This window comes from Oreochromis niloticus, linkage group LG22, assembly GCF_001858045.2.
Source record: "Oreochromis niloticus isolate F11D_XX linkage group LG22, O_niloticus_UMD_NMBU, whole genome shotgun sequence".
Classification (NCBI taxonomy): Eukaryota; Metazoa; Chordata; class Actinopteri; order Cichliformes; family Cichlidae; genus Oreochromis; species Oreochromis niloticus.
Window position 1 is genome coordinate 24,282,305 of NC_031985.2, and position 18,685 is coordinate 24,300,989.

The window sequence follows — 18,685 nt, forward strand, 5'->3', positions numbered from 1 at the left end:
ATTTGTCGCCACATGCTTCGTGTTCAGAGTGTCTGCTTCAATTAAATGAAAAGCCTCAGTTCTTTTGAAATAACACTGATTAAGCTCCTCACTTCCCAGAGAAACTTAAAGTTTCACAACTATTTTGTAGCACAATCATTAAAATATTACAGATGTGTTCACTGAATATTCCATTTCTTTCCCTCTAATCTGGTTTGTTATTCTGAACTCTTATCTAATTGAATTTCAACTGAAGCACACTGCTTAACTTTGTATTCTCTTCCTCTGGGATTAAGCATCTGTATGGATGAACATCTATAATGAGCAATAAACTCAGGTGCAAAGCACCAACACATTCTGCTCAGAATTTCAAATATGCACAAAAAACTGAAGATGTGTGAGAAAGCAAAGAAATTATTTACATATTCTAGAAGTAACCTTAATGACTCAGACCTTACCTTACTATATATCCACATGAGGCTATAAAAATAAAACTGAATTGAATTGAAATATTGGTTTTCTGGTGATTGCACAGACTTTTTTTAGGCCAGAAACAAGCTGCAAATAGTTGCACTGACCAACTAGTTGTCTAGAGGTTGAGACTCTCAACCCCTGGGCAACCACCTTGGATCACAATGGGATTGCCAGAGTCATCAGGGTTGCCAGGTCTCCTGGTGGGAGGCAACCTGTTTCCAAACAATCAGAGTCCGACTCAGACCAAGTGCAACACTCTCAGATTACTGAGTTGCTGCAAAAAACTGCTGATTTATAAACACAGACAGATTGCCAACATTTCGTAATGAGTCTGAGTCAGTCTGTGCTGAGGAGTGCAACTCATCTGTGACATCTGTGTGTCTTTGCTATCCAGCTGCCAGCTGTTATTATCCGGGTTATGTTCCTATGTTGATCCTGAGTGACGGCATCATTTTGCTGTTAAATCACCATCCTGTAGCAACTATGTCTTCTATTCTGTTTCAGACTTATGAGGTTCTGGATGGACCCTTAAGTAGCTAATGTAAATTTCTTGTTTATGTGAATTTTTGCGTATGTAGATGGCGACAAATTCACAGTTTATCACAGTGAATCACCATATTATCCCAAACAAATTGCATTTAATTGCCAATTTGACGCTACTCAATCACAAACTGATAGCATACTGACTCTGTTTTATTGCCACTTTATCACCATTTTGATGCACCAAAGTCACTTTGAATATGGCAGCTGACTGTGAGTGGTCCTCAAAGACAACAAGTTCTAGATAGTTCTAATAATTGTGGTTATGCCACATCTCCAGCCACTGTTTTTCCTAGTAAGACTATAGTGTAAGAGAAACTGCAGTGTCAGATTGATAGTTTGCATTAATTTGTAACGGAATAATATTTTATTACAGTCTGTCTCATATTTTGCTGACTCCAAATAAGGCAAAGACAAGAATCGTGCTAATAATGAGTAAGGACAACATCATCACTGTGCCTGTCAGATCATGTCAGGTAAAGATGATGAGTCATTAAGGATGACAACACCACCTATTAATCATCATTGCGTCATCAAATCAGTAACTACAGCTGCATTCTCACAGTGCTGCAGTCTCACATGTAGCATCACATTGAATCTTTTACCTGAAGTAGAAGAAGATGGCCAGAGAGATAAGCAGGGAGGCTATGGATAAAGCATGGCCCACGATGGCCATGTAAAACAGGATGTAGGCGGACTGTAAAACAAAAAAACACAAAGATAGAGATGCTGTGTATTACTAGATGTTTTCTTGTCTACAGCTGACTTTCAGATCTACCACAAAATTCAGCTGAATTAATTTGATGGTTTTTACTTTTAGGACAAAACACTCAACAAGAAATGTTTTTGCACTTTCACAATCCCGAACCCGATTTCCAATACTGATATTTTCAATGATAACTTTAGTTAGTTTGAGTAAAAAGGCAAACAGGAGGAGGAAAACCATTCTCACTATTTTCCAAACTAATGCTGTTAGCTTTGAAACTGAAGTTTATTCATGTTTATTCATTATAACTTTCTCACATCATTCTGACCGCTTCTCAAAATGTTTTAACCTTGCACTGACACATACATATAATTTAGCATTTACAGCATAATTTCAATTAAGGAGCTTATGTATACTGGTGGATTAACAATTACCAAAGCATAAAAATGACTTTCTAATCACCAGTACTCTTAATTTAGGGCAGCTAATACATAGACCTTACATTGGGCGGTGGTCTGATAAATTTGTTAAGTACTGTATGGGGAGAGGTAACTTTAGACCATTAGATTCCATGTGTTCCCAGTGAGGATTATAATTTGTCAAACAATAAAACATAATGGATCACAGCTGTGCAGCCCAATCGAACAACAATAAATTTGAACATTTTAACCCCCCTACGATCAAACACACGTGTAACAGAGATAAACAAAGCCTGACTTTTCTGCTTTTCCCACAAATATGAATCTTTAAAAAAAAATCAAGAAATTAACTGGAGCTGCCAGAGGAATGTTTGAATCAAGATAAAATATTATTTGAATTACCGAAGCAGGTAGAGGTATCAATGTCAGTTATAATTAGCGCTGCAAACATTTTCTATCTTTGGCACAATTTAATCCCCAGGTCTAACTCTAACACCATGCTGATGAGATTCTGTTCACTGTATAGCCAAAATATCCATTAGTAAACAAAAAAAAATTGCAATGACAACAATATGAAACTGCTTTTGGGAAATTATGAATGGTCAGGGTCAACAAATCCAGAAAGATTCCAGATCCAAATTTAAAGCCAGCTGCTGAACATTTTTGCACAAACACAAATGGTTTGGCATAAGAGTTGATAATAACATGCTTGCCCATAAAAGAGGCACAGTCACTACTAATTAAAACATTTCAAAAATGTTTTACTAAAGTTCAAACAGTCCATTTGGGTGTTTGTATTCCCAGCAAGAGTTCTGTGATGTTCTGGTCTGGTTTTCATGTGGAAAATGTTGTTAAAGGCTTCATTTTGTAGCCGTGGGCTGTTGGTGATGAGAAGGTTGTTAATATGTGGAGATGTCGTCGTAACACTATTACTAAGGAGACTTCCTGTGACTGTATAGCCTGTGGCACAGGCTATTGGGAAGCATTTATTGGAAGCTTGCTTCCAATAAATGCAAACTCTGTTTGTTCAGTCAAACAAAACCTACTTTGTCTGGACTTGGCCCCATGAGATAAGACCATTACGTGTACAAATTCTAACTGTAAGCAGGTAATAATGTAATTTTAAGCCTTCCTGCCTGTCATGTAAACAAATGCATCAAACTCATGCGTGGTCTGAAATGTCAGCTATGTTATTTTAGATCGGTATCACACCAGTATGGGAGCGTTATGAATCTTGGTAGTGCAGAGCCCCTGGCACAGAGGAAACTATTATGCTGACCCATCACACTGTGGCCACAATGCAGCAGATTAATGATAGCGGAATAGTTTTAAATTTGAAATAAATTACCTTCAGCTTGGCATTGGTGTTTTCATTGCACAGTGTGTAGTTAGACCAAGTTCTGTTGGTGTCCGGGTGACGAAACCACTGCCCGTCCTCTCCACAATACTTTGTTGCTTTTTCTAAACACATCGGTCATGAAACAAGTTAATCGCTTCAAATCAAAAGAACTTGAAAGGAGCTCAATGTTTCAGTCTCGCTGCTTACCTGTAGGGTCGAAGTCATGAAAATAATTAGGGCAGTTTTGGAAAGTGTAAGTTCCCGCTGGAGTGTCGTCCCAGCACAGCCAGCCATCCCAGTTGCGACTGCAGTACAAACCTGTAACACCCACACAGTGTGATGACACTTAAACATTAATAGGGGAGTAGAGGTCCCAGATTTTCATTTAATTTGATATTCTTGTTACCTGACTTGTTATAAGGCGGATCTCGATTCATTTTCTCGAAGCATTTGTACTGGTTGTCGAGGATTTTTTTCCTCCTTATTTCCTGCTGCTCCCGATTAGCCGTGGGACTGACCGTGGCCTCGTCGGCACTGTTGACCTCAGTCTCCCTGGAAAACTGGGCGGCTGCCTTGATTTTAGTGAAGTTTAATATCACACATACACACAGAGTCATGCTCAGTTAAACTAAACAATGACCAAGGAGAAAAACGGTATGGAATAATTGCACATTATTGTTGCATTACCTTTAACCTGTCTTTAGTGTTGATGGCACAGAGTGTATAGTTGGTCCATGTCTTGTTGCTCTCTGGGTGGCGAAACCACTGCCCATCCTCTCTGCAGTACCTGGATGCCCTTTCTAAAAAGAATGCTTATGTATAAATATATCGCTGTACACAATTTAACACTCATTGAGTTCTTTCTTTAAAAATATCATTCATAGAAGATCAGGGAAGGTAAGCAGGAAAGCAGCAAATCTTTAAACAAACAACGTGTTGAATTTTACCACCTACCAGTGGGGTCGAGGTCAGAAAAATAATCAGGGCAGCTCTGAGAGACCGTGGTTCCTGCCGGAGTGTCGTCCCAGCACAACCAGCCATCCCAGTCACGGTTGCAGTACAGTCCTGTAGGACCCAACAAACCCACAAACCATGATAGCAAATGTGTATAAGTCTCAAATTCACATGGATAAACGTGAAACTTATGATGACAGGTAATCTCACTGGCTAAAAACAAGACACTAATATTTAGTTGGACCATCTTTAGGTTTGATGCAGTCACTTTGGCATTGTTTTGTGCAATGTCACATTTATTTCCATCTTGAGTTGCATTGTGTTTTAGACAAGATCTTGTACTGACAATGGGAGAGTTAGACTGCTGGGTACAGTCTTCTCCATTGCATCCCAAAGATTCTCAGTGGTGTTAAGGTCTTGTGGTCCATGAACCACTCTTTCACAGTTTGAGCCTGTTGAATGATGACGTTGCCATTGGGTGAATATTCAGGTGGTCATTTGAGCTCTGTACAACTGAAGCAACCGGAGATCACAACACCTCCCCCACTGCGTTCTACGGTAAGCATTAGGCATGAGCACCTCATCCACCTTTCTTTTTTTACCTTTCTTGTCTATCATTTGTGAACAGGGTAAATCTGGACTCATCAGACTGCAAGACTTTTCTGTTGCTCCAAAGTCCGATCTTTATGCTACCTGGGAAAACGAGACTTTTTTGCGATTAGCTTCACTGATAAGTATTTTTTCTTAAAGCTGCACAATTGTTCTCTTTTATTGTGAATGCTCTTACTTTCACCAGTAAACATAGCTGTGAGCTCTGCTGGTGGATTTTTTTACATTTTTTTTTAACGATTTGATGTCACCAAACATTTACGTAACCTCTGATCACTTCACCACATTCGGCATTTTTTTCCGACTACATTTCTTCCTCGTAGCAGTCCTCCCAGCTTTAAATAATGCATCGGGAAGTTCCTAATCCAGCTTTAGTAATTTCAACAATATCCTAATTTGTTTTCTTTGCTTAATGCAGGTCGATAATTTGACTTCTGAAACAGAGTAACATCTTGTTCACAAGCATGGGATGCATCACCAGACATGGCTGTTTACGAACTGGGAAGCTACTCACTGCATCCCTTGGGGTTAAATAACTTCCTGCCAACCAAAACATTAATCACTGCAGAAATTATCCAATGGAAGGTTCTTATTGAATTATTTTGTGAAGTCCAGACGGTGAATTTCTTTGGCCAGGTAGTGTAAAAGCTCAGCATTGTGCAGAAGAAAGAATCAGTTTACCTGTTTTTGTAGACGGTGGCTCTTGTTTTATTTTGAGGAGACATCTGTATTCATTCTCAAGCAACTTCAGTTTCTATGGGGAAAAAATGAAAATGTCAGCTTTAAACAGTACTGAACAGACAAACTGAGGACCATGTGCAAGGACCTGTCGAATAAACACACATCAAACAGTTTATTACGTTCAGCGTATGTTACCCTCTGCCTTTTCTCATGGGTGGTTGCACAGAGCGTATAGTTGGTCCAAGTCCTGTTGCTGTCTGGATGTTGAAACCACTTCCCATCTGCTCCACAGTACTTAGTTGCCTTTTCTGTAAAGAATAATTCCATCACTAAATACAGGTGCTTTTTACTATCCATCCATTCATTCATTTTCTTCTGCTCATGGATTCAAACCAAGGACCTTACTGTGTGGAAACAGTGTAACGCTTCCTCTTCTTACTTAGATGTTTAGATGTTGTAACAGTTTATCAGATGAGCAAATCCTCTTGAACGTCTTTGCTCACCTGTGGGGTCGAAGTCACCGAAATAATCGGGGCAGTTTCGGGAGGCGTACGTGTCCGCTGGAGTGTCATCCCAACACAACCACCCATCCCAGGTACGACTGCAATACCGCCCTACAACAGGAAAAAAAGCAAAGAAATGTTTACAGGCCCATTATTCATAAATTTGCAAGCCTATGAAGTAGATGCTGATGAATGTGATATATTGACCTGATTTTCTATAAGGTGGATCATTCTTCATTTTCTCTTGGCATTTCTTTTCATTCTCAAGGATAATTTTCTCTGTGCTAACCCCTGGAGCCTCCGTGGTTGGCTCTGCTGCTGCGTCCCTTTGAAAATCAGGGATTTCCTTCTGGGAATGAAAAATATTAGGCTGCTGCATATAGAAACTGATGCAAGCTTTGTCTTGTTCAATCATTTTCAGAGAAAAAACAAAACAATGAACAATTACCTCTAATTTGTCCTTTAAAGTTTGTTGACAGGTAGAGCCAGTCTGGATCCAGTTACCTGATTCATCACAATATTTGGTCACTTTTTCTGTGGAAAAAAAAGGAAAAAGCCTCACTGGCAGCGCTACAGCAGCAGTATCCATCAATAATTTTCCTAAAAGCCTCATATACTATATTAAACGGCTTACAGGCGCAGTCTACTGCTCCTGTTTGTTTAGCAGAGAGTTCAGTAGAGATTCTTTGTATGCTTTGGCTGCGTCTTTCAGTGTTTTTCAGCAGTAATACATTGGCATAGCCCAAACACATAAATCTAAACCTGAACCTTGGCATTATGAAACAAATGCATTTAACTTAGCTCGAAAAATATCATCAGAAGTTAGTCACATAGAAATGTCCACATTTGGAATAGTTGTACGGTCATTTCCTATACGTCAGGTTTCAAACCACATGTAGTGGAGATCCATGGCTGGACCTATCAGTGAGATCACTTTGTTCCTGACATCAACAACTGCAGTCCGACTGCCTAGTCCTCTCTGGCAGCTCATTAACTGTTCAGCAACCACTTCCAACTGTACGTCTTCCCAAAGACCTCGTATCAGCAGCATCAGCTTTCAAGGAGTCATGAGGGTACCCTTAACACCGCAGGCATTTTGGGAAGATCCTTTATGAGCCGTCTCTTACAAAAATGGCTACTCTGTTCCCACATTCATGTTCTCGCTCCCTATCCATCTGTCAGGAATCGAGCGTCCCTATATATTTTTATAATTCCTCCCTTTCTTTTCTTTTCTTTCTTTTTCTTTGCTTGTCTTTTTCCCCCCTTACATATTCCTCATTCATCTCTCTGTCCTCTCCTTCACCTCTGCTCTCTTCGTCATATTGCATCTCCTAAATCAGACATGACTTGAGTCTGGAGTTCTTCAACTAGACATTATTGAACCTTGTATTACTCACAATGTAAAAACTGCACATTCTTTGGAAACGCTTTATGCTGCAATCCAAACATCAATTGTACTTATATAATCACAGTCAAATTCAATATGAATAAATCTCTTTTTCTATCCTGCCTGACTTAAAGAGTACAGTAGGATCCTGTTTTACCTTGTTTACAGTGTATTATTAATCTTTTCTCTAGCATGTCATACAGAAGCAAATATGATTGGGCTTTTTCATGAATCTGCAACCAAGTAGTTATGCAAGGTTATGCTTAATCTCTACAGACTAATATCTTTATATAAGTGCACATAATCTGTAGGCAAGCAACAACATTTTTGCTATTGGAATCTTTCTGGTTTTAAATTCGTGGTGTCCAGAAGATTGGCCAATCACATTTGAGCATTCAAGCAAATAGTTAGTATTAAGTTAAAATGTAACAAAATTCATAAACAATGAATGGAATTAAACTATTGGCTTGGATATCTGCAGGTTACACCGAAACCAGTTGCACAGTTGTGCTTGAATTGAGATGGTTACCGTCTTCACGATCGTATTACTAAGCTGAAGCTTCAGTTTTGCATCTGTTGTGTGATAAACAAAAGCATTAACCTTTGACCTGAGGAGGGGATTTACATAATACATAATAGATAGTCTGCCTCAGCTAAGTTTCACATCAATCACTCTATTGCTTTATGAATAAAACAGATGATACTTACTGGCCGATGCAGTAAGTTTAAGACATCTGTCTTAAACTTATGCATAACATTCATAAAACCATACACTAAAACTAAGCAGTACTCCGCAGCTGTGAAATTTTAAGTCCTCACAGAACAAAGTTAAGCAAGCTATCTGGCCTCTGTGAGACACGATTAATTAAGTTGTGCAGAAAACCCAGCAGGTCTCACTTCAGACCGCCTGTTGCTGTAAATCTAGTGAGAGATGCGAAAAACGTTCTTACCAGTCGGGTCGAGTTGAGGATGATGCGGACAATTTTGTGTTACTGATGTCCCGGCTGGTGTCTCATCCCAGCACAACAAACCATCCCACATGTAATCACAGCGCACCCCTCGAAGAAGGAAAAAAGGGGGGGAAAAGTGTAATTACTGCCATAAGCAACACTTATTTTTCTTACATAAGTATACTATTAAAGAAAAAACTGTTAAAAAATGAAAAATGTCCTTGTCTTTTCTACATTACAATTAAAAAAAAAAAGATTATTCATTTATTTAGTCAGAGTAATATAATGTACAATAATGTCTCTACAGATGTGATTACGTCTTGCAGCCTAAACTTTAAAAGCCCTATCGGGCCGGTTAGCTTGCAGCAGTACCACTATTATCTTTAACAAGAACACAAACATTGTTCTGATCCCATTCAATAGTTTTACATCACTCCACCTGCAAAGCCCTCCCAGAGTTAATGGATTTGGTCTCAAGAAGCCTGAAATTAATTTGGGACCTCTCACCAGTTCTGTTTTCTTGGCGGCCTTTGCGGGACAGCTCGAGACATTTGTATTGACCCTGGCTCAGCGCCTGCACACTTTGTCCCTCTATAATGCTCTGCTGAGGACTGAGCGATGGGTCTGAGGTTGAGTCAGTGCCTTCCGCCGTCCTGCACTGTGGAGACAACACGAAATTAGAGTTGAGAGGAGGACATGCCCTACACTAAGTGCAATACGTGCCGTGGCCAGGGAAGCATCATTGTGTTATTTGCGGTTTCTGCTCTGATCTACATTTCTTTGATAGTCAAAAAAAAGGTAAATATCATCTTGAATGGTGATGTAGGTTTCAATTATAATATCTCAGAGTTGTATCATGCTTGGATAAAGATGTGCATCTGGATAAAGGATAGAAAAAAATGAAAATAAATCAGCATGGAAAGTTTTTGAAGCATCTTCAAAGCTTTTCTGATGAGGATTTCACTCTGCTTTGAAATTCTACTCACGCTCCATTTGTGTAACTCATTAAAATGTTTGCGAGCTCACAAAGGACGTTAAGCAGCTGACTTTCTCCCAATGAATCTTTTCTCTGCTCTATTGTTTGTGTTTGGAGGTAACATTAAAATGGAGAAGCCCGCTGTGTGAAATGCTGATTCTGATAATGCTGTTCACTGAAGGATAAAGAGCCCATCTTGCTGTGACTTATCTTCCTTCTTTTTTTGGCAGAAAATTAAGCCTCTCGGAGGCTCATGCACTTGCATTTTCCAAATTCTTTGTGGAAATTTAACACTTTGCTTGGGAGATTGTGTCCACATATCATAAATGAGATGCAAACCCACAATCCCCTGGTTCTCTGTGGAGGAAATACAAATTGTGATTAAATCAAAGTGTCGTCCTTACCTGTCCGATAAAAGGTTTGTAAAAAAAATACAAAGCAGGTTTAAAAAAAGTGGCTTTTGTTTGAGAGCTGATGTCCCATGTAGCAGTTTAGCAGCCGTACATATGATGTCACTCCAAGCATTGAAGTAAATGACGTCATACATACGACCACCAGGCCACCACCAGTATCAACAGCTGAGCTGAATGAGAAAAAATAAAACAACTTTCATCACCTACACAAGTCTTTAGTATTCAACATGACAAAACCACACAACACAGAAACACGTGGCAGACCTGCACAGGTACATCGGGCATAAATATTTAGCTGGAAGACCTCGTCCTCAACTCGAGCAGAAACGGAGGCTGGGAAAGTAAACTTCCATCTCTTTGTGACATTGAAGAATACCAAATGATTTTCCATGAAGCCCATTGACTCAAAAAAAAGTCTGTAAAAAGTTCCAAATGTTTTTTCACCCAGTTGGTGTTGAAGATCATTTTATTAAGACCTTAATTATTCAAGTAACCATAATTTGTACAAGCTCCACTTCAAAGTTTGACTTTTGATTGTAATACCTTAATAGGGCACATCATTAAGTGATAGAACACCATGCCAAAATATGTCATCCCTATATGACATACGGTTTGTGTTACGCTCTGTGACTGATGATTACAACAGCCCCATTAAGTTAACTGATGACATTCCTCAAAAGCTGGGGCTGGGGAAATGTCGTAGCTCTCCTACGTGCATTAAATATCTGATCCTGGGGTTCAGAAGACCCCAAATCAAGATTTGAGGTCAATATCTCATTAAGATCTTTCTGCTGTAGGCTATTGTTTATATGGCACTGCTATTGGACATTAATATAATATAATGTCCAGAGATTGGTTAATAATATGAGATTATTGCATTAGGTTTTATTTCCTTTATTGCTTCTATTAACCTCTAACAGGAAGTTTGCCTCCTGGTGTTTTATGCATAGTAAATCTTTAATCCATTTTTCTTTGATAAAGATCACATTTTCGACTCTCCACTGCCGTTTAAATTTTTTCTTGCTATACATGTATAGCAAGGTACTCATTTTTGATTTTGAGGCCATGTACATAGTAGCACGAAAGTGGTACAAAAATAAAACCAAAACCAAAAATAAAAAAGTGACTTCTTTGTTTTTCTGTGGCTGATGAAAGGATGTGCTGTTATCATAATAACAAATAACTTTATTAACATAGCACTTTTCAAAATTGGCATTACAAAGTGTGTTACAAGAGCAACAGAATAAAACCAGAGTAACAACGTAAGAAATAAAAAGACAATTTAAAGCTAATTAAAGCTCAAATAAAATCGGGCAGAGCCTTGTCATTAAAAGTATCCTTGTGCCTGACTTCACCAATCCTGTTCCAGAGTGCAATCGCTCAGTGCGGTTAAGTGCTTTAGCCAATGACACACTTTCTTGTTATTTTGACTCTGTGCACCAACAGAATGGATTTTAAATCAAACAAACAAGATGTGATTGAAGTGCAGACTTTCAAATCAAGGTTTTACAAAAGTTTTGTATTAACTGTTTAGAAATCACAGACATGTTTATACATCGCCCCCAGTCTTCAGAGGCTCAGAGTAATTGGACAGTTGACTGGCAAGCAGTTCCATGTTCCCTCATTAGTTTTTATCACAAATTAAGGAGATAAAACATCTGGAATTAATTCAAAGCATTAAACTTTAATTTGGTAGCTGTTCACTTTAGCTCTCCAAAGAGGAAAAAAGAGATGTCGATATAAAGACAGAGATCGTCATTAGGATTGAAAACCAAAATAAACTTAACAGAGAGAGAAAACAACTTTAGGAGTGACCAAATCAGCAATCTGGTGATTCTTAAACAGAAGGAGCGCAGAGGTCAGCTCAGCAACACCAAACGGCCTGAAAGACCACAACGACGTGGATGATCACAAAATAATTCCCATGGTTAACAACAGCATCCAGTTATTTCAAGAATTAATTCAAAACTCTCAATGAGGTAGGCGTGTCGTTGTCAGTCAAGAGACGCCTTCATTAATGTAAATACAACAAGGTGAAAAACACTGGTTAACGCTCAAGAAAAGCAAGGCCCGACTCTGCTATTGAAGACCCCAATGAGCAGATGGACGGATGAAACCAAAGGTATAGAGGAGAAAAACAGCTTGATCTGTGGAGGAAATGTTATGGCATGGGCATGAATGGCTGCCAGTGGAGCTGGGTCACTAGTGTTTACTGATGGCGTGACTGCTGATGGAAGCAGCAGGATGAATGGTGAAGTGGACAGGGCTATACTCTCTGCTCAGATTTAACCAAATGCTGCAAAACCGATCCAACAGTGCATCACAGTGGACGTGGATAACGACCCAAAGCTTACTGCAAAAGCAACCCAAGAATTTCTCAAGGCAAAGAAAAGGAGTATTCTTCAATGGCCAAACATCCACCTGAATCTCTGCCTCCACTTATGAAAACTGAAAACAGAAAGACCCGCAGACGCGCGGTATGTCATGGTCCCCATGTCCTCTCAGGTTCTGAGTTTCTTTCATTCTCTTAATAATTATAACAACTTAGATTTGTACAGCGCCTTTCAAGAAACCCAAGGACGCTTTACAAAAGAGTATAAACAAACGATCTTGTCCTCTACTTGCTCCATCTCTCTTCTCTCCATCATGTGTGGGCTTGAGTATTAACTCTGTTTACTCCTCCCACAAGTAGATACTCATCTGCTATCAGCAGCAGTATATAACCCTTGTTCTCCTCTCTGTTTCTTGTAGGAATGACTAATTTAGACCTCTTACCTTGTTTGCTTGTTAACTTGTTGACCAGTGCGCCATACTTACCCGACCTGTCCTCCTTTTTTTGCAGATTGTGTCCTGGTGTGCCTGCCTTCCTTCTGGAGAAACCTGCCTGACTTACTCTTTTTTCACATAAAATACTTACCTGTGGGTTTGGAGGGAACTTACCTGCACCAGCGTGTGTGGAGAATATGTCCCAGTAAATACAGCTGTGGAAAACAGAATTTTACCTGCAGTTCTACTTGTGAAAGCAACCAAAATCAAGCTCTGCCTGCAAGCTGAGAGAACAGTGAACCTGTGGTAACTAGACTTGAACCTACAAAAAAAGAAAGACTTGAAAACCACTGTTTCAATATCAACTTTAGTAGTGTTGTGAAATGCTGTAAATACTTACCTGCTGTGAATTCAAGAGTGTTAATCAAAGCCTTTGAACTTTTTCCAGCCTTTTGCACCAACCATGAAAAAGCAAGTGAAGGCTACTGCAGTAAAGGCCTGGCAGAGCATCTCAAGGGAGGAACCCTAGTTTGTCCAATTATTTTTGAGCCTCTGAAAACGGCGCGCTATGTATGAAGATTTAATGTAACACAAATAATAAATTAAACCTCTTGCACTAAAGCTGAAAGTCACGCTTAAATCACACCTTTCTGATCTTTTGATTGGAAATCCACTAAAATATTCATAAATTTAAGAAATGACTTGTCCAGTGTGTCTTTTTGCATCTGAAGATGTCATTTTACATCAAAACCATTGTGATCTTCTGCATAAAGGGCAAGGATCAGCTATATTTTGAAGCAGCAAATGCACATCTATACATATATATACTTGGCTCATTTATATTGGGGATATTTAAACTGGGGTAGTTCTAAAGTTAATTTTACAGGGTGAGTGAATTTGCTGAAAGAAAACCTCTAGACCACAACATATTATACGTCCCTTTAATGAGAACTGAATCCTGTGTTTCAGGAAACGTGTACAGCATACAAAATGGGCAAAGTGAGAGATAGGGCCTTCAGAAATATATGCTATTGTACATCCTTGTGTAAAAAGTGTGAGCTTACCACCAGGAGAAACCAAAGGATCCAAATGGAGCCCATTAACCTCATATCTTCCTCTCGCAGGCAGATCTCTAGAGAGAGGGAGGAGAACAACATGTTAAACCTATCAGAAAAATAAATTGTCTACCGTGAAGGTGACTGACTGAACAAACAGTGCGCTGTTTCGAATCAGGATTACAGCTTCTCAGGAGAAAACAGTCACAGCAATCATTCATCTGAAATGCAAAACACTGCAGCAGCGCTGCAGTTTGTGACATTCCACACTCCTCGCCTTTGTGCGCGTGCCTGGGAGATGGTGAGACGGCGCGTCTGTCAGGATGCGAAACAATGGCATAAAAGGAGTAACTTTACATTGTGAGAGCAAAAGAATGACGAAAAGCAGAAACACATTCGGACCAAAATAGTTGATGCTCATTAATCATTTTGCACTGAGCCTCTAGCTCCGCAGGACGACAGGAGCCGGCGGACGGTTCAGTAACCGAGTGCATGTGAGATTAAAATTCTCTTCAGGTCTCTTTGCTCAGGCTAACAGAGTCCCTGTTGAAAAGCCATCATTCTGCAGTTTGAATAGTTACAATGACCCACTGGTTGTTCTCCACACCCCACAGCGGCCCAGGGGGCAGGGTGTTCAGCAGATACGCATGCATGAGCCAGTCCAATAAATCACCATGAAAGGACAATTTATAGTATTTGTTTGGCTTCAGAGGCACACGGATGGTAGGCTACTTAGCTTCAGGATGACAAATATACCTGGATCTGCCAAGAGTGTGAGTCTAGTGATGCTGATGTCTGAACAGGAATCCCTTGAATCTTTTCCAGTTCTTATGTTTCGACGTTTCACTGCTTTCCTTTGCATGTGACCAGGCTACAACGATTTCATTTCTTAACTACCTGTTAGTGTTAGACTTGATTTGAACATTTTATTGCTGGTTTTTAAAGCCCTTCACGGTCTGGCTCCTGCCTATAGCTATGAGATGTTAACTTCATATGATCCGGGCCGCTGCTTGATATCTTCTGACCGGGCCTTGTTAGTGGTTCCAAAGGCTTTCACTAAAGGCAGTGGGAAACTAAACTTTTTCTTTCTGTAAATCTCTTTTTGAATCACATCGTTTATCATTCAGTTTTCTATAGCTGCTCATGGCTTTATCAAATCTTTTTCACTTTTAAGACCCAAAGACTGTATCCTTCTTTTTTTTTTTTTTCATTGTTATAATTTATGTTGAATTGTTTTTAACTCTAACTTTTCATATCTGTTGCTTTTATTATTGTTACAAATAAAAGTATTTTGCAAAATTTTACAGCTTACAGTTTGTGATTGAGAAAACAGGAAATGTTTTCTACCAGTCCCATTATGGAAATACATGCTGATATTTACTGACTAGTGATATATATATATATATATATATATATATATATATATATATATATATATATATATATATATATATATATATATATATATGTACATATATGAAGTAAGTTTTACGCTCATGGCCACAGATTTTGTGATAATGCAAATCGAGTGTCAACAAAAGCTCAGTAAACACAAATGACACAACACAATAAGACTGTCACAGATACACTGATCCTTTTGAAATTTGGGGTTTTAAAAACACAAAAATCCAGAGCCCACAGAGGTGATCTTAAATGTATAATTTAGTGTGAAAAACTGCTAAAATCCCATGAATTAGGTTTAAATAACAATTATAAATAATAATAATAATGAGTTAGAGAATGACTGTAATTAGCCCAATCCTAATCACCAAACATTTTCGGTCCGAGCCTAAATGCTGCTCTATATTTTCCAAATAATAGACCAGAATTTACTGGACTATTTTTCTGGCTCCACCTCAGCGTTTAGAAGCTGAAGATCATAACGACACAGCAGTTTACACCGCTGCTTTGAAAAGAAGCGGGGAAGGAAAACAAAGAAGCGCACAAATATAGCGATCATTAGGAAAGAGATGAGACATGACAGGCGAGGGAGAAGTATGGATCCCAAAATTGCCTCTAGGAGCAGAAGATCCATGAACACTACTATTACTGCAGCACAGAGGTTTCACATCAGTCAGTTATCCTGCTAATCACCGCTGGGTGATCACGCGCATGTGAATTTATCTAAAAGTGGATTAATTGCATATTCTGTGAGGCAGAGACTTTCCACAACGAGTCAAATAACAGTTAAACGCTGTTAGGACAAATGACATTACTCACTTCATGCCAACTGGAAAAGGCTTCACTGAGAACAACTGTAACTGTCAGGCAGGAAAAAATGGTATTGTATTATTTCATATATTTTATGTATGTATAATAGGAAAGCACTTTATATTTTAAATGCCACTTTTAATGGCTCTGTGAAGATAGAGCTACAGAAGGTTTTTAGGCTAGCATAAAAACTGGAAACATTGGGTATAGCAAGCCATTGTCCAAAGTTTTAAAAAAAACACAATTTTCTTTTTTTTTTAGATGGCAACAAGAATTCAAACAAATCAGAAAATACACCTGTGGACAGGTTTTTAAGGCGCCTATTCCATAATTGAAGTGGTAGGAGAGCTGCTATGCAGGCATTGTTATAAAGACTATGGGAACTGGGTGTGTACTCGGTGCCGGGTAGGAGTTGGGACTGTTCGAGACATCAATAACCCCTGGAGCATTTCAACATTATAACACACTCTCTGCCCATCAATAATAAATTTGCACATTTCAAATCTTAACAGCTCTGCTTCACACGTGACAGGACTCAAACTCAAATCTCCAGGCTATATTCGACTTTCATCAGGGAAGAGGTTAGGCTATCCTTTCCCATTAGCTCCATGTACGTGTCTAAAAATAGACCCCAGAGCATTTTGTAGGCGGATGGGTCCAATGTGATAAGAACAGTGAGGCATGAAGCTCCGCACACTCCCCATAGAGAAGATGAGAGCGAGCGCTCAGACGGGATGAGGGGGCACACAGGAGAACGTAAACAGTATAACAGTGCTGTTTAGGACTGGAAGCTGATGCAGATCAAGCAAAAGGTCAATTAGCTGCAGCAGGGATTTGCAAGGATCTTTTGCAACATTAGTTATATTCTAAATTACTTTGAAAATACAGCAGATCCACTTATTTTGACTTTAAGGGTAAGCTAGAGACTAAATGACTGTTAAAAGCAGTATGTCTTTAGCTTTTATAAATTAAATGAATTCAAAATGATGACATCAGCTGCTTCTATTATGTCTTTTGTCTTTGATTGGTGATTCCAACAGCAGACAAATCTAGATTTGTGCATTTTTTATTTAAAGAAACTGCAAACGTGTAAAGGGCGCAACGTCCACTTTGTGTGTGCTGCTTCTTATTGGAAATTTATGTGTTTTCCCTCCGTTTTTCCTTCCCCTCGTCTCCCCTTTTCTCCCTCTCTTTATGTCGTCCCTATATCAAACTGACAGCAGCAGACAGAGCCACCCATCTCTTCTCTTTCCTCATGCAGCGAGCGGTCACAGGCACTGTGACAACACAGATTTGTGCTGACATCACATCGGTGATGGAGGATGCGGCGGCCCGATGTGGCTTCTCCTGACTCACCGTTTCAGACCCCATCGCTCAGGCTGAAGGGAGCAGCCACACAGACGTGATCTGGCACGCCGTTCCCAGGTCGCGATAAATGCGCCGGATCATGATGCGAGCTCAGGTGGATTAGTTTGATAAACTGACAGATTGTGAATGTTACCCGCAAGGCCGTTGTATAATTCTTGCCTAAAGAGCAAAATATTTGCACTGATCTATAAACTGCATGATCTACAAGCTGAGGAATCTCCCTACTGCTTACTGCTTACTGCTACTCAAGTTTACAACACATCCATAACCGCACTTCCCAGGAAGTTTTATGTATACTATGTGACGACCTCCTGTGCTGTCAAAGAGAGTGATGAAGATTAGAAATAGCGTGTGGGTGATACATCGTACATATACGCATTAAATAAGAGACAATGTTCACTCATTAAGAGTTAACAATAGAATCAGTCTGTATGCAGTATTTTATAGCAGTGAGCGGTATCATGAAACATGGGATTGGTGGAAAAATACGGTGGCCCTGAGAGGCCAAACGGACTGCAACTTAAGAAAACACCAGCACACACCAGCACACAAAACGCAACGGAAATAGGAAAAACGAAAACGGAAATAGAAAAAACGAAAATAGAAATAGGAAAAAACAGATTTCCAAAAGCACAAGGGAAGTGTTTCTGGGGAGACAATAACCCGGCGGACCAGTTGCAGGAACCAAAACATGCTAGGTAAGTGTGTTTGATTCTGATGGACGGATTTTTAGGCTAATAGTTAGGCTAACACACTTACCTCTCATCTTTTCTTTCCTCACAAAACCGACAGATCCTCCACTTCTTTTAAGTGTCTCCCAGCGCAATTCTTAGCATATTTTGGTTCCTGCAACTGGTCCGTCGAGTTATTGTCTCCCCAGAAACACTTCCCTTATGCTTTTGGAAATCTGTTTTTTTCATTTTTTCTGTTTTCTTTTGTTTTGTGTGCTTTTGCAGCATTTTTCTTATTGCTGGTGTTTTCTTAAGTTGCAGTCCGTTTGGCCTCTCAGGGCCACCGTAGAAAACTATAAACGCATAAATATTCATTAATAATCCTTAAAGCACCTCATAAAATAAAGCACACTGGGATAAAATAGCCCATTTTCTTAAAGGAAATCTACGAAGCTGACAAATTAATGTTACTGTGTTATATAGCATAATGAGGTCTGTCTCTTAAACCACAATATATTAATATATTCCTTCATTGTGATGTGGAATCTCTTTTTTTCCTGCAACAGTAAGCAAACTTTGTGGATTCAACGCAGCTTAAATTCGTCACTATAAAAGCCTGTTTATATCATTCAAAGCACAGAATTCAATTTCACAGATTGAATGTTTACTAGCAGAGTTTTCACA

General features: G+C 39.3%; 1 protein-coding gene across 3 annotated transcripts in view; it reads right to left on the reverse strand.

Moving 5' to 3' along the window:
• The window catches only part of calcr (calcitonin receptor), a 61,948-nt gene that overhangs the window by 21,924 nt on the left and 21,339 nt on the right, over window positions 1–18,685 (reverse strand). For 2 of the 3 annotated variants that reach the window (XM_019351001.2, XM_025902346.1), the window contains 14 exons: window positions 13,761–13,828; window positions 9,049–9,199; window positions 8,542–8,649; window positions 6,653–6,738; window positions 6,412–6,553; window positions 6,205–6,315; window positions 5,897–6,009; window positions 5,702–5,774; window positions 4,412–4,522; window positions 4,145–4,257; window positions 3,864–4,029; window positions 3,665–3,775; window positions 3,467–3,579; window positions 1,599–1,690 (listed from right to left, as the gene is read on the reverse strand). In XM_019351001.2, the coding sequence (XP_019206546.1) occupies window positions 1,599–1,690; window positions 3,467–3,579; window positions 3,665–3,775; window positions 3,864–4,029; window positions 4,145–4,257; window positions 4,412–4,522; window positions 5,702–5,774; window positions 5,897–6,009; window positions 6,205–6,315; window positions 6,412–6,553; window positions 6,653–6,738; window positions 8,542–8,649; window positions 9,049–9,199; window positions 13,761–13,805 (1,535 nt within the window). In that variant the 5' untranslated portion in view covers window positions 13,806–13,828. Of the gene's footprint in view, window positions 1–1,598; window positions 1,691–3,466; window positions 3,580–3,664; window positions 3,776–3,863; window positions 4,030–4,144; window positions 4,258–4,411; window positions 4,523–5,701; window positions 5,775–5,896; window positions 6,010–6,204; window positions 6,316–6,411; window positions 6,554–6,652; window positions 6,739–8,541; window positions 8,650–9,048; window positions 9,200–13,760; window positions 13,829–18,089; window positions 18,144–18,685 lie in introns of those variants that run through there. The other variant, XM_019351000.2, reaches the window with a different exon arrangement.